General features: G+C 40.3%; 1 protein-coding gene across 15 annotated transcripts in view; it reads right to left on the reverse strand.

The window, feature by feature from the left end:
• Nucleotides 1–16,888, reverse strand: part of DCAF8 (DDB1 and CUL4 associated factor 8) — a 44,543-nt gene that overhangs the window by 26,189 nt on the left and 1,466 nt on the right. For 7 of the 15 annotated variants that reach the window (XM_032607711.1, XM_032607700.1, XM_032607721.1 and 4 more), the window contains one exon: nucleotides 3,246–3,320. In XM_032607711.1, the coding sequence (XP_032463602.1) occupies nucleotides 3,246–3,294 (49 nt within the window). In that variant the 5' untranslated portion in view covers nucleotides 3,295–3,320. Of the gene's footprint in view, nucleotides 1–3,245; nucleotides 3,321–5,150; nucleotides 5,300–14,113; nucleotides 16,389–16,888 lie in introns of those variants that run through there. The other 8 variants (XM_032607769.1, XM_032607741.1, XM_032607787.1 and 5 more) reach the window with 4 other exon arrangements.

The raw sequence follows: 16,888 nt of genomic DNA on the forward strand, positions 1-16,888 counted from the left end.
TTTGGTCAAAATGTTTTCATTACATATGCTTATAAACAGTACCTTCTGAGAGGGAATCTTGAAAAGATTAAAAAACCAAAGTCACACACAAATAAAGAACTGCAGGACAACCAAAGATTATAATAAATTCTCAAGAAGCAAAGCACTGGCAGATTTTATAAAAGTATGCCTGATACAACTACCTTAGGCTCTATTTTGCTAGATGGGCATCCATTAGTTATAGCACATAATTAAGCTGAACATAAGAAAAAAGAACAGCCATCCCTGGGCTTTCCTGGTGGCACAGTGGTTAAGAATCCACTTGCCAATGCAGGGGACATGGGTTCAAGCCCTGGTCCAGGAAGATCCCACATGCCGCGTAGCAACTAAGCCCTTGTGCCGCAACTACTGAGCCTGCGCTCCAGAGCCCGCGAGCCACAACTACCAAGCCCGCACGCCGCAACTACTGAAGCCTGTGCGCCTAGAGCCCATGCTCCGCAAAAAGAGAAGCCACCCAATGAGAAGCCCGTGTGCCGCAACGAACAGCAGCCCCCGCTCGCCACACCTGGAGAAAAGCCCGCACGCAGCAACAAAGACCCAACACAGCCATAAATAAAAATAAATAAATTAAAAAAGAACAGCCATCCCCAGCAAGAGTTGGACTATTTACCACTTCGAGAAAGCACCACTACCTCCCACCTCTTAAACTCTACAGTTTCTTCCCCCAAGGTTTTAAAATCCACCAAGAATCCAGAAGGAAGGGCAAGGGACAAGTGGAAATTGTGACCATTTGAGTGGCTTCTTGCTCTCTTTTTTGCTGATAAATGTATTCTGCCTTACTTCCATTAATTTAATAATCATAATACTAGTTTTAGATATAGGAATTCTAGTGAGACGAAGTTTCATCAGGAAGCATAAATAAAATTGATAAAAAGCAGGGCTACTACAGCAGGACCTGAAAAGAAAAGTTCATATTCTAGGTCTGCCATATTGGTAGTTATAAAATCACTGGGTCACTTTGCACAATATAATCCCCAAAATTAGATACTGAATTCTCCTATCTAACAGCCAAATCATATTCTAGTGAGCACTTTGGCAACTTTCTAGGGCCAAAAGGACCACAACTTCCAAACTAAGGTCAAGATGTAAAGAAAGGAAGGGGGTGAATGAGGATTTTAAACCTGCTCATGGCCTCCTTTCCTCAGATGACAATAAATTTTATCTTGCCAGAAGTAAAGGCTATTAGGTAGGAAAGGCTGACCAGCTATGTGTGACTGGTATAAGCTATTCAACTCCAATACCACATTGATGTTTAAGGATTCAAAATGGGAATATCTTCTTGCTTAGTCATCTGGATTAGAGCAATAATTTCTGAAGATCTTTGAAGCAATGGAACCTCTTTTCAATGAACTCTTAGGCAAAGCCCAATAAAGAAAACAGATAAACAATACACACACTTTTGGTTCAAGTAGTGACAGAAGGTTGGGAGACACACACAAACAGCTCTTTTCAAATAGCACCTCAACTAAGAGCACAGTGTGAAAACGACTAGGACCTGGAAGAAAAAGGGGAAAAGTGCAGCAATTTGCTCCCAGGAACTACATTTGCTGAGGCTGCTGTATATGCTGAGAAAGATTAATAATTGTGGTTTTTGAAATGAAATTGAGTTTGAGATTGGGAGTGGTGAGAAGGGATAAAATACCACACCCATCACTTCTGTGAAGAAGAAAAAAAAAATGAAACATCAAAACTCCTAGCATTTATTGTTAAAATTAAGATGACTTTGGGGGCCTTACCACATTAAGATAAGGGCCAGAGCATATCACAAGCTCAGCAAGAGGACACTAACAGTCAATGACCAAGATAATAGCTAGGGGTTGGCAAATTTTTTCTGTAAAGGGCCAGATAATAAAAAGTTTAGGCTTCTAAACTTTGGACCATATGGATGTATGGCACAACTACTCAACTCCACTGCTGTAGCACAAAAGTAACCATAAATACTATGTAAATAAATGCAGCATGACTGAGTCCCAGTAAACTACAAAAACAGCAGCCCGCAGGCCTGTGGATTTAGCCTGCAGGCCATAATTTGCCAATCCCTGATCTAGCTAATGGCCAAACTCCAAATCAATTGTGTACCTCCAACCCCTCTAGAATCCTGTGCCTTTCAACTAAGCCTAGTGAAAAATCTGAATCACTCTCCTTTACAGAAGATAAATGAACACCAGTGGTAAGAAAAGAACAAAGGGGCAGTAAAACATCATGCTGAAAATCTCCCTTTCCCTTACTCACTTCATTGCTCTACCAAACACGTCAACTAGAATTTAGACGATAATCTTAACCTACAAGGTGCTGAGGAATGCTGAACACTATACTGCCCAACTATATCCATTTGAAGGACCTTCTCTAGTTTAGAAGTTGGCTCAGAGTGGATGCACTGGTCAAATGACCCAGGTAGTAGCTATACTCTACCAGAATCATGATATTCTGCCTTCAAATCTGCAGTAGACCCAGTGATTTAATACTTGGTAGCACTGGTGGAAGGAAGGAAAGGAAGCAGGGAGGGAGGGAAGGAGGGAGGGAGGGAGGGAGGGAGAGAAAGAAAGAAAGGAAGGAAAGGAAAAAAAGGAAGAAAGAGAAGAAAAGAAAAAGAAAGAAAAAAGCCCCAACTGCAGCTATTTATAACTTCATCTCTTATCTAATTATCTCTACTGAACTATGATCTACCATGAAAAGAGACCTCTCCTTATAACTGGGGAGCCTTGCCTTCCCAACAACCCCCTTGGTTCCACCACCAATTGGATCTTCTTTTTCTCCTTTATTAACAGCATCTCCTAGGTTTTGTCCACCCTTACAAAATTCCAAACCACTTGACCTCTTAGAGGGACAACTCTATTATTGATCTTCTGAAAACAATCAGATAAAAGCTGAAGGAGCAGAAGTACCAGGTAGTCCAAGGTGTTTCCTGTGTAGTTTCCTACACTCAAAACAACACAGGAAGAGTTTTTTTTTTTTTTTTTTTTACATCTTTATTGGAGTATAATTGCTTTACAATGGTGTGTTAGTTTCTGCTTTATAACAAAGTGGATCAGTTATACATATACGTATGTTCCCATATCTCTTCCCTCTTGTGTCTCCCTCCAAGAGTTCATTCTTAGGAAAGATTTCCTTCCCTCCGCTAAAATCCACGTCTCCACTCTCTTTGCGGGAGGAGGAGAACCTCAGTCGATAGCAAAAATAGCTTCACCTTCATTATGGCCCCTTACCATTAGCTAAGTCTGTTTTGCCATCTGTGCTGCTCCCTTTGCTGGACATCTTGAATGATGTTTACTGCAGCCAGCCTGGATCGAGAAGAGTAAGAAAATGAAACAATTAGGAAACAATCTGGGAAAGATGATAAAAGGCACCAGGAGATTTAACAAGGTACAGCCTTTGTCATTTTTACAAAATTGATGTTTTTGTGTGTTCTCAGCAGGGCTTCTCAGCTGCTGAAAATTATGCCAGATATTATCCCCCCATGTCTAAATTCCATAAAGAGACATATCTTTGGGAGGCTAACTGCCATTTCTTCTCACTGAGTAATTGGCAGTGATTTTTCAGATGAGAAAGAAGGAACTGAAATAAATCCTGGAACAGCAGGTCTATATCGAGTGACATGTATTGCAAGCAAACAGAGTCTTAATACAAAAAGCTAGCTTCAGCACTACCCTCTAAGGCAAAAACCTTCTGTTGTAAATAATCATCGTATGTATCCACAAACTCTATGAAACACTTGCCTTCACAACATGAAGAGGAAGGTCAGACTCTAAATATCATTTCACACACAGAACAGCAGAGAAAGAAGAAATTGAGCTCTCGGGATAACAGCCTGAGCTTTATGGTCATTCAGATGCCTAGCTTCAAATATACAGGCACAGATATTAACTAAGGATTATAAGAAGCAGAGTCAAATTAGAACTCAGGAGTATCCTACACCTAAAAAAGAACCTAAAAGGTTTTTTCTTCCCTTTTATGACTAGTAAGTCAGTCACCAAGTGCAAAGCTGGAAAAGAGAGTGCAACATTTCCATTAAAACCATCTCAGTCCATTTCATAAAACGGCAAACACTATTTCACCTAGTTCCACCAACTTTCACCAGGTTTGTCTGTTTAGCAAAGCCCTAACTAGGAGTTGGGATACCTAGCTTTATTCCTTTTATACCACTATAATACAGTCATTATTTTTTCAGGGCCTCACTCCCACCTCAAGCGAAGTCCAAAGAGCAAAGAATAATATTATTCAGACCAGAATTTTGTTAAGCCCTTTCAGTGCCTTGGACAAAAGGCACTGAAAAGACAAAGTATGATTATGACTCCAGTCCTTGTACCCAGGCACACTGGCCTCTAATCTTTCAACAGTCCTTTCATTCCCATAACAATTATCCCAGAAGCAGCCCCATCCTTATCTTTACCCCCTTCTCTCCTCTACAAAAATCCAAGTTGCTTCAAAAAAATTTTTTAAAGTGTCCTCTGCCAAGAGACAGCTGCCCAAAGCTTGCTCACATTAGGCCAGGGCGAGGGAGTATAAATAATGCAAGAGCAGGACTGAGGCTGAATTTGAGGGAGGGACACCTGGAAGGGTGATGATGAAAGACAATGCCAACAAAAAACAGATCTGTGAAGCCACATAAAGAAAAACAGTGAAGAGCTGTTTGCAGAGCAGGCTGTTTTCCTCCTCCTACTTCAATGATGTATTTTTGTACAGCACTGCTCACACAACACTTGTTTTTTTCCTCTCAGTAGTCCCTGTTTATATTCTTTAGTAGCTCAGCAATATCTTCTTCCTCACCTAGGGCTTAAATTAATTACATTAATTGCAAAAGTTCTATGAAGCAGGGAAAACAACTGTACTACTGTAAGATTTAAAACTAAGGTCATAGGCATACCTTATGGTCAACTGAGAAGAGAACTGATGCCTTCTCACCTCCAGAATCAAGACTGTCAACCACACCATACTTCCCATCTCACTGTTATCCACTCCTAGAGAAGAAGTATTGAGCAGCTCCAGAGACCCTTTCTCAAAACTGAATCTCATCAACTTGTACAGAAGCCCAGACTGCCTGAACTTTAGACTCACAGTGGCTCTAGAAAACACATTTGCTGGGCAGGAGGTGCCAAATGCCTAATGCTTACCTAGCTCTGAGAACCACTTCTCAGAAAAGGAGAGCCATGAGGTTGAACCTATACCCAGAGGTTGTAAAGCTCATCTTCTGGGACACTGGTTTAAGGTTCTTGCAAGAAGCGATCTTTTCTTTGAGGAAAAAAGTTCACAGAATTTATTCCTAAATTCAGAAACAGAACAAAACCTGTGAATGCTTATGTCAACTCTGTTTAATCACCAAGCTGACAGGCAGAGAGCTTCTAAAAGTCACATTTTAGGGGCCACAGAGTTTAGTAAAAGTAGTCCTAGGCTGAAAATTGGAAGTCCAGGGTTCTAGTACTAGCTAAGTTATTAACAAACTTTGTGATGTGACCTTGGATGTGCTGCTTAATCTTCTCTGGGCTTCATTTTCTTCTTTTGTAAAACAGTAATTCCAGAGATGGTACAGTTAAACAAAATTATATGTTAAAACTTCTGCAGAAGGACACTCTTAGAGCAGTGATCTCAAAACTGATCATGAACTTCTATCAGTGAAAACTCTGAGCATGAACCCACATTTAATCAATTCACATTAAATATTAAGCTTGATTTTTCTAGAAAAAACTTAAAATTTCAATATGCCCTCCCTATACACCACTGGATCATCTTCCATATCCCTTGGAGTACATACATTCCCATTTTGGGAATGTATCTCTAAAAAGCCAAGAAACTTCAATGACACTGATAAAATACAATTACTTTGGGGATGAGTTGTTATCATATAAATGTCTGTCAAAATGAAGAAACTTAAAACCATGTCAATTCTGGGGTAGAAATTAGAGTAAGTGCCCAAATTAAAGCAGGCTAAGGTGCTATGACTGTGCCCTAGGTCTTAAGTATAGGAGTCACTCTAGAATTTCTTCCATCACCAAAGAATACAACCTTATAAATCTGAGGTAGGGACCATATTTGACCCAAACTTAAACTACCTTCTTCACTCTTTAATGCACTCCATTCCCAACAAATCCACTGTTTTTTTTTTTTTTTTTTTTTTTGCGGTACGCGGGCCTCTCACTGTTGTGGCCTCTCCCGTTGTGGAGCAAAGGCTCCGGACGCGCAGGCTCAGCGGCCATGGCTCACGGGCCCAGCCACTCCGCGGCATGTGGGATCTTCCCGGGCCGGGGCACGAACCCGTGTCCCCTGCATCGGCAGGCGGACTCTCAACCACTGCGCCACCAGGGAAGCCCTCCACTGTTTTTACCTTGATCAATTTCCATGTAAAATCCAGTCCAGAGCAAACCAATCTGAGTTTGGAAGAGCTGATGAGCTCACTGCCCCAGGTAGCTGAGGGAGTTTAATTAGATTAGCTCTACTGCCTGTACTCTAAAAATAACCATAACCCCTGCCAAAGTGAAGGTTAAAGAGTAAACTATTGGAGGATGGGGAAAAAAGACCCAGGTGTCATTTTAATTTCTACCTAAGAAATTCCAGTGACCTAGATTCCTCCTGTCTTAATAAGAAAAAGGCCTTAAATTTTAAACCAAATACATGACAAAATATTAACTAAAAATCAAGCAGAGGGGGAGTTAAAACAGGATGTAAGAGTACTTTGTGGAAGAGGCACCAAACATCTCTTGTTTAAAACCAATGGGGCTGCTTTCTTATCCTAATATTGATGAAAGATTTATACAAGAAACCGGGTATACTAGAACAACAGGACATCCAAATTTAAAAAAAAGAAACTCGACTTGGACATTGTACAATATACAAAAAGTAACTAACTCAAAATGGATCATAGACCTAAATGTAAAAGCTAAAATAAAACAACTTCCAGAAGAAAAACAAAATAGATAATCTTTGTGACATCAGGTTAGGCAAATATTTCTTTTTTTTTGGCCACACCGTGAGGAATGTGGGATCTTAAGTCTCCTGACCAGGAAATGAACACGCGCCCCCTGCATTGGAAGTACAGAGTCTTAACCACTGGATCGCCAGGGAAGTCCCCTAGGCAAATATTTCTTAAGATAGAATGCAAAAAAGCACAAACCATGAAAGAAACAATTAATTAACTGGACATATCAAAATTAAAAATCTAGTCTTCAAGAGACACATAAAAAAACGAAAAGACAAGCAATGAACTAGAGGAAAGTATCTGCAGAAGACATATTTGAGGGCTTCCCTGGTGGCGCAGTGGTTGAGAGTCTGCCTGCCGATGCAGGGAACACAGGCTCATGCCCCGGTCTGGGAAGATCCCACATGCCGCAGAGCGGCTGGGCCCGTGAGCCATGGCCGCTGAGCCTGCGCGTCCGGAGCCTGTGCTCCGCAATGGGAGAGGTCACAATAGTGAGAGGCCCGCATATCGCAAAAAAAAAAAAAAAAAAGACATATTTGACAGCAATCGGAATATATTTAAATTCTCTCACAACTAAATAACAATCACTTGAAAAAGATGATCAACATTATTAGTCATTAGGAAAATACAAATTAAAACCACAATGAGAATCCTCTACACACCTATTAGAAGTTAAAAATTTTTAAATAATAATAATGAAAGTTTACTTTATCAAGTGCTAACAAGGAGTAGAGCAACTAATGTCTCACACACTGCTCAGAGAAAGGTAAAATGGTAGTTAGTCACTTTGGAAAACAGTTCAGCAGTTTTTTTTTTAATAAAGTTAAACATACACTTACCATACAACCCAGGACTCCTACCCAGGTATCTACTCAAGAAAAATGAAACTACATATCCACCTAAAAATCTAAATGTAAATGTTTTAGTGGCTTTACTTAGATGCATCAAAAACTAAAAGCAAGTGGTTTTCAGCCAGGTCATGGATAAAAATTGTGGTCCATCACACAATGAACTACTGACATACACAGCAACATGAATGGATCTCAAATGTGTTATGCTAAGTGAAAGAAGCAAGACTCAAACAGCTACATAACATGACTCCATTTGTAGGACGTTCCAGAAAAGATAAACTACAGGGACAGAGAGCAAATCAGTCATTTCTGGGATTTGGGGGAAAGGAACTAACTACAAACAGTCATGAGACAACTTGCTGGAATGATTAAAATGTTCTATGCCTCCATCACGGTGGTGTTACATAACTATGCGTTTGTTAGAATCCAAAGAATGGGTCTGTGAAACAAAAGGTAAATCTTACTGTATGTAAATTATCAATCAATCAATCAATCTGGCCAGAAAAGAGAATGAGAGAGTGGGGGGAGGGGGGAGAGAATCATGCAAAGTGTTAAATGACAGATACAACCCAACAATTAAAAATACTAGATTCTCAAGCCTGTGACTATTAATAGAAGTTAGCTAACACTGGTCAATAGGCCACAATAAAAGAGAGCAAAATGTCCGGTCTTCTTGCTTGAAAATTAAAATGTGGAAGAATTTTTGCTGCAAACAAAGCTGCCTTATCAGAACCACATTAAAGGCAAGATGAATCCTGAACTCATAAAACATCTTCAACCCTACTGTCTAGGTGACAACTAAGAATATCAGAAGCTTAAAGTAGTCCAAAGTAGTTCTAACGGTTGTACTATTAATTTGTATACATACGCTTTTTATTTTTATTTTTTAAATTTCTCTCAAGTTCACTTTAACTCCTTTGGACTCTAGGGTCTATGGAAACTGGTCTGATAACTCTACCTTACCTCAGGTTCAATGGAAACATCAACTTGTAAATAATATTTCTGTCCTTGATCCCTTTACTAAGACCTGAACTCATGCTCAGTGAGTTCCCTTGAGTTACATAATCTCAGCATTCTCTTGGGTCAGTCCAGCTGGGTCAGTCCAGCTGCCTCGTTTGGCATGTCTCATTCTGCAACTGAAGTGCCCAACTCTCTTACACAGACACCCATGTTTAAATGAGACAAGGTTTCAGAATTTCCTCTTAAAGTGAAAGGTGATGGTAGAAACTACTTCAATTATTAGTAAGACATATCTGAAAGCCACACAATCCCTGGTTCCTCTTGGGAGGACAGATGTCCCACACCACTCATGACTGAACAGCTGTTCAGGGTTGATCTCCATCCAAAGTACAAATTTGCTTTTCAGTCTTAGGTCCCACAGTCCATCTGGAATCAACCAGTCCTATTTTCTACATCCCCAGTTTTTGCTTTTAAACTGAAATGGCTCAATTTTAATTCATTCTCCTTACCTTACTGTTTTTCTACTTCACAATAAACACTTCTCCAAGCCAACTTTCCCAACTCCTGCTGCCAGCCCCACTCTAATAGTACAGTGTTTATTAATCAGAGAACTTCAGACACTGAATTCAAAGGATGACCCCAAGGAAGCTGAAACTCATACTGTATAAACATTATGTTTACAGGGGGGCAGGCCTTTAGTTCTGGGCTACTGTCTATTAAAGTACTCGGAGGAGTTAAATATACTACACTGCCTCCTCTGGTAAACGGGACAGAGGAGCAGAAACTATAAACGTTTCTGGATCAGGGAAATTAATCTCTATTCCTATCCTGCAGAAGATGTAACAGCACTGGGTAGCCCAACTGTATAGCAGCTCCAGCCTCCCTTTTTTATCTAAATTATAGGCCTCTGGCACCACCCAGTGGCCCATTTGTACAGAGACATGCTAGTAATGCAACAATGTACAAGGCAATACAGGATCTACAGATATAAATAAGGCAGTCATAATACCTTTTGTAGCCAATAAGCAATTAGGAAAACAGGTACACAACTATGATACAAGAGACACAAGTGTCAGTACCATCTAAAAAAAAAAAGGAATCTCCTAGCAGTCCAGTGGTTAGGACTCAGCTCTTTCACTCCCATGGCCCGGGTTCAACCCCTAGTCAGGGAGCTAAGATACTGCAAGCCGAGTGGCATAGCCAAAAAAGGAAAAAAGAAAATATAAACAGAATGTTGTTGTAGTTCAACAGAGTAAAGGATTATGTTTAGTCAGGGAGAAAGGAAAAGCTTCTATGGAGAAATTAGCTTTTAAACTGGACTTTGAAGGAAGGAGAGGATTTCAATGGGTAGAACTGAGGAAACTATTCCATCAGGACCACCATGAGAAAAGACATGGAAGATGAAAAACCTGATTACGTTCAACAAAATACATGGGTAGTCTGGCTTGGCTAGATGCTGGGGTACAGTTCATTAGTTAAGAAGTACAGTAGAAGGGGGGCGTGTGTGTGTGTGAAGTATAGTAGAAGGGGTATGTGGGTGTGTGTGTGTGTGTGTGTGTGTGTGTGTGTCATCAGGAAGATTTTGTTAAGGATAATAAGATGGACTGAAATGTACAGTTGCCAAAGTTAAGAAGCAATGAGATCCTGTCTTAGGCTGATGGCAGAGGAAATTAAAAGAATGGGGTCAACGTGTGAAACACTGTAGAGGCAGAATTGATAGAATTTGGCTCAATAAGCAGTAACAAAGCTCAAAAAATAAAAAAGACAAGTTTGAGTCTGGGTACACAGAGGAAATTGAGTGCCATAAACGAGAGACTGGCATGTGGGGGAAGAGAGGAATTTGATTTTGATTACGTTTAAAATCCAAGTTGACATGTCAGGAAAGTAAGTGGAAAATCAATGTATGTCTGAAATCTGAGAAATAAATTAGGGCCAGAGATACAGGCTTGAGAATTATTTATACAGATAAGCTTCAAAATCAAATCCCTTGTAAATTATACCTCACTAAAAAGCAAAAATAAATTAAGGACTCAAGAAAGGAAAAAAAATCTTGGGGAATACCTATCCTTCAAAAAAAGAAAGAGGGAGAGAAATGCTCAGGGAAGTTGAAAGAGTAACAGTTTTAAATGACTTGGAAGTCAAGAGAGGAAAAGGTTTCAAGAAAGTGGGGATGGTTCTTGTTTCAAATGCTACAGAGTACAGAAAGGTGCAAACTGAGAAAAGGCTGTAAGACTCAGAACTGCTTTTCCATGGAATTACCTCAGGAATTGAGTGAGGATGCTGGTTTTCTCCCTATTCAAGTATCATAAAATAAAAGGATTCGGCTACCTCTTCAGTTAAGTCCATTAAAATTATTTCCATAAAAAACTTATTAGGCTACCAATTAATCATAACCTGAGACCCATGTTTAAACAATTCAAAAATGTGTTCATTCATATTGTCATTTGGACAGACCTTTTATACTTCAAATACACTTTTACAAGAAGCACTGATGGACTTCCCTGGTGGCACAGTGGTTAAGAATCCCCCTGCCAATGCAGGGAACACGGGTTTGAGCCCCGGTCCGGGAAGATCCCACATACCGCAACTAGGCCAGTGCGCCACAACTACTGAGCCCCTATGCCACAACTATTGAAGCCTGCACGCCTAAAGCCCATGCTCTGCAACAAGAGAAGCCACCGCAATGAGAAGCCTGTGCACCGCAACGAAGAGTAACCCCCGCTCGCCGCAACTAGAGAAAGCCCATGCGCAGCAACGAACACCCAACACAGCCAAAAATAAACAATAAATTAATTAAAATAAAAGTACTGATCTACCTTTCAGCTCAGTTTGCTTCATTACTTGGCATTGAAGAGCCCTGGTTTTTTTTTTTTTTTTTGGCGGTACACGATCCTCTCACTGCTGTGGCCTCTCCCGTTGTGGAGCACGGGCTCTGGACACGCAGGCTCAGCGGCCATGGCTCACGGGCCCAGCCGCTCCGCGGCATGTGGGATCCTCCCAGACCGGGGCACGAACCCGCGTCCCCTGCATCGGCAGGCGGACTCTCAACCACTGCGCCACCAGGGAAGCCCTAGCCCTGGTTTTTTTTTTTTTTTTTTTTGTGGTACGCGGGCCTCTCACTGTCGCGGTCCCTCCCGTTGAGGAGCACAGGCGCCGGACGCGCAGGCTTAGTGGCCATGGCTCACGGGCCCAGCCGCTCTGTGGCATGTGGGATCTTCCCGGACCGGGGCACGAACCCGCATCCCCTGCATCGGCAGGCGGACTCTCAACCACTGCGCCACCAGGGAAGCCCCCTAGCCCTGGTTTTTAAAGACAGCATATGGTATAATGGAAAGAAAAGAGCTTTGGTGTCCGTCAGACCTCAGTTTGAATTCTACTTCAACCATCTACCATTGAGTTTGTTTCTTCTTTTGTAAAATGGGACAATATCATTACCCTGAAGGAGCTGGTTTAGAGGATTAAACACAACATTTGCAACTGGCTGTCTGTACGTGGTAGGCATTTATATTATTTTTCTAGCTTCTCATCTCTGATTTCAGATGCATTTCCTAGAGAAGCCTGGGCTTCTTCACCACTCAACAGTGATCCTCCAAACATTGTACACAAATCAACACACGGTTCCAAGCCTATAAAATCTGCTTACCTACTCTCACTGGCCTTTTAAAGAATTCAGAGAACTCCGTTAATACCTTCTTTTGAGCACATTCATGTTCTATGAACTGGGGTAAAGCAATATACACAGGAGCCCACAGCATAAGTCTCTTTAAGTCTTCTCCCTTTCTAAGGTTCAGAAGATAGCCAAGATGAGAACTTCAAAGCAATCATCACAAATGATGATGAGGAAGGTAAGAAGTTCTACATCAACTATACTACAAACAAAGAGCTCTGTTCCTCCATTGGATGGATGCCTTCTCTCCCTGCTGGTAACACCAAATGCCCTGTGTTTATAGTTTATTGGCTTTAATTCTACTAACAGTATTTCAGAGTATGTTAGGAATGCACTAAGTGCTATCTCTAGCAACAGAGCTAAGGAATGTTTTATAATAACATTTAAGCACATTCATCGCAATTTAAATCATTTTAAGGAAAACCCATTTCTTAGGAAATTTCATTGTGTTTCCACTATGAAATGACTTATATTTACATCAGAATCCAGTCCCCATTACCAGTTTTTGCCATTCACATTTCAAATTTTTCTTAAATTGTCTGAAAGGACACTACAGAGATGAAAGGGTAAACTTATGATAAAACAATAAAGAAAGAGGCTAAAAACATCAAGAAGTGCCCTCCTATCTGCATGAGACTAGAGAACAGAGTATAATGTGGGTCCTAAGTAAGGTTAAAAACATACCTGATAATGTGGCAATGCTTAAAGTGCACCACAGGAATATAGCCTCTTGGCTACCACTAGAGGTAAATCCTATAATAGCTTTCCAGATGACTAACAAAAAAAAAAAAAAAAAAGATGTGAGGCAAGCATGGATGCTTCACATCAGAACTTGCCCAGACCTCCTTAAATAGTATCCTCAGAGGATAAGAGCAAATATCTAACCTCTCAGATACAATGAAGAAAATTTTTGCAATAACCCAATCCATTTAGACACACTACGTTTCATTAATAAGATGCCATCTTTGTCAAATTAATCATTCACCATGCCCTGTTTGCAAACTCAGGGCAGCCTTAATTCATTAGTTTATCTTCGGCATACACATTCCTTGGGTTAAGGCAGTACTTGAGAAACTGGGCTTCTGGCCCAGAAACTACGTCCTGTAGCAGTAGAGATAAAGACTGCTATAAAGAAGTGACCAATTCATAAAATGTATCACACTCTAATTTTTAAAGACCTTTCAAGGACTTTCTTCTCACTCCAAGAATAACTGAATCAGTAAACAAGAACAGGTAGCCCCTTTTTCTGACCAATTTTAACAGTGATGAAGTTTCTTGGGTATACTCACAAAAATGAAAGATGAAAAGCTTTCAATATTACTGTAAAGCTAATCTAAAATCACCAGCATTTGGCTCTGAAACTAAGATATACATAGTCACTACTTCCATGACTGTTGCTGATTCAATTCTTTCAGCTGCCTGGGTTCCAAATGGCAGGGTAAATAACAGATTACCTTGGCTCACTGATAATCTGCTTTAAAACAAAAAAACTAATTCAATCTTAAAAACTAACACCAATGTGATGCAATAAAAAGCTGTTTGGATAACTCTGTCTTTTATAATCTGGACACTTCCTAGACATGTTTAGAATAACTTTTCTACAGTAGAAATAATCCAGAAATAAATCTATCTACTGAAAACAAAGGTCAACCCGTCACTTCATGATTTTTAAAGCCTGTAACTCACCTGATAGAATACAGGACCTAGACCATGAAACTCTGAAGATCTCAGTCTCCCACAACAGGGCATACTTCTATAGAACGTCTTCTATTGGAGTCCGTTTGCTTTTGAAATGCCAGTATTGTTTTAAACTGGCAACAAAAAGACATTTCTTTTAGCTTTCTCTGAAGACAAGCTTCTGTCTTAGGTTGATCCTAGTCAAAACTAAGGATCATAGCACTGAGGCTGACTCTTACACATTTAACAGGCTGCTGAATAAAATGCCCTGTTAGGTTGGTGGTGGGAACTAAGGTCATAAGCATACCTAGCCTCCCACTGCAGCCACGGTAGGAAATACTTCTTAGTAAGGTGCAACAATTCTTATGCAATACCCTGAAATATAAAATATCTTCAGAAATATAAGAATTTTACAGTTGTGGTCTAAAGACTAAAAACATTGATTCACTGTATACACAGGTGTCACCTGGAGCATAAAATGTGAAGCCCTTCTTGGGAGTGGTGATAGTGGGAGTGGGTTCTTACCCAGCACATACAGTAATAAGGAACAGTCAAAATTATGCCTCTTTCAACATACTGCCTTTTCTCCTCCCACACCCACTCTTGCCTGGCTGAACACAGAACTCTAGACCTCATAAATAACACAAATAATAAAATGCACCTCACTACCCTCTACCCCAAGAGTCTTTACCTTTGAACAGAGAGAATTTAGACCCTAGATGGTGGTAATGAAAGTTGGTCAACTCTAAGTTGATCACTGGCCTGAAAGAACACAGTTGCTTTCATAGCAATGTTATTATCAACAACTTTCTTAATTTTCATGTGCCCTTACCTCCCTCAAAAAGATGTGAAAGAAAAACCAACAAGAGGTTAAAAACTTTTTATCTGGGCTGTCGTATTATTAACATGGTCCAGCTGGGGAGATGAAATAAAAAACTCTGCATTCCTAACTCCCTAGCCCAGATTTATTTCAGAAAGAAAGGAGACCTTTTCATGGTCTAGTTCTTTGATTAGCTATTGATGAGGACCACTGCAGAGCCCAACAGCTTGGAAAAAAAAATGTATTCCTTCTATGGCAAAAAGGAAAAGGCATAAGAGGTAGCTGGAGCTGAGGTGGTGAACAACACTGAAGCTGGAAGGAAAAGGAATTACAATACTTAGGTCAACTCTGATTAGGTGAGCTAAAAGAGAGACCAAGAGGCAGGAGCAAAGAACAAAGGAAACTTATTGATGTTTAATTTAAGAATGCATTTAGAAATATACATACATCAACATCTAATATTCCTGCTGTCCTCTGGTCTTGAACTCCCACCAGACTAAACTGAATCATGTTCAGAAGACAACCCTAGGTGGGCACCTACAAAGAACACATCTAAGCTGACCAATTAAAAATGAATCTGAAGGGCTTCCCTGGTGGCGCAATGGTTAAGAAGATCCCTGGTCCGGGAAGATCCCAAATCCCGCGGAGCAACTAAGCCCGTGCGCCAAACTACTGAGCCTGTGCGCTAGAGCCCGCGTGCCACAACTACTGAAGCCAGCGCACCTAAAGCCCATGCTCCGCAACAAGAGAAGCCACTGCAATGAGAAGCCCGTGCACCACAACAAAGAGTAGCCCCCGCTCGCCACAACTAAAGAAAGCCCACACACAGCGACAAAGACCCAATGCAGCCAAAAATAAAAATCAATTAATTAAAAAAAAATGAATCTGAAAAATTAACCAGAAAAACGTGTTCAAAAGCAAAATGCAAAGAAGTGTAAACTAACGTATAACTTATTCAAAGCTATATCAATGATGTGCAAAGAAAAGAGAAAGTATTTTTTTTTAGTGTCCATCTTGGGCTAGGCATAATTTAAGACCTTTATATAAGCTTCCTCATACAATACTGACAATGACACTAGGACATAAGGAGTATTATCCCACTTTTACAGATGTGAAATTAAGACTCAGAAAAGTTTAAGTAACTTGCCCAAGGTCACATGGCTAATAAATCTTAGTACAGTATTTAAACCCAGACCTACCCAGTTCTAAAAACTGTATTTTCCCCTTTTTATCTTATTGATACACACACATACTGCCAATAATAATCTTATTCTAGTTCATAATGAGCAATTTCTAATCAGAACACTGTGTGGAATAAAACTCACCAATGTCACACTCAAACTCTTCCTACAAGTCATAAAGATATTAAGAATCAGCCAGGCCTACCTTCCAGAGCCACTCAGCTCTCCCGTCACAGCCTATGAAACTCAACCACAGCACTATTCTCTGCTACCAGAAATCCAACACCCTTACAAAAATTACGTTTACAAGTATGTCCTAACTCCCTCTGTGGCACTGGCCCATGCTGCTGAATGCACAGGATGATTCCTCTGCTAACCAAGAATTCTTCAGACCAGATATAAAAGAGCACCACTACTTTTTTTTCACCCAAAATTTATCACTGTGTCCTGAAAAGTTGGAATTCTGAGGTGGATTGGACACAGTCACCAACTAAAGGCAGCACCACTCATCACTCACTAGTTTTTAGTTAAAAGCAGCTAAATATTCTCCATAGCAAGAAATGACAATCTAAAGTCCTGAGAGGCAAAGAGACTTGATTTGACAAAAAGCTAAACAGAACTCAGGCAAACTAGTTCCCAGCTTTTAACAGTGTAAGAAACACGATCCGCACAAAGGCAAAACACAAGGCAAATGAATAAAGAAAGAGGGAGATACATTCACTTCTAGGCTTAACTGTAGTCATGTGAAGATATACAGCAATAGTTTAGGACAGAAAGTCAAGA

This window comes from Phocoena sinus, chromosome 1 (assembly GCF_008692025.1).
Source record: "Phocoena sinus isolate mPhoSin1 chromosome 1, mPhoSin1.pri, whole genome shotgun sequence".
Taxonomy (NCBI): Eukaryota; Metazoa; Chordata; class Mammalia; order Artiodactyla; family Phocoenidae; genus Phocoena; species Phocoena sinus.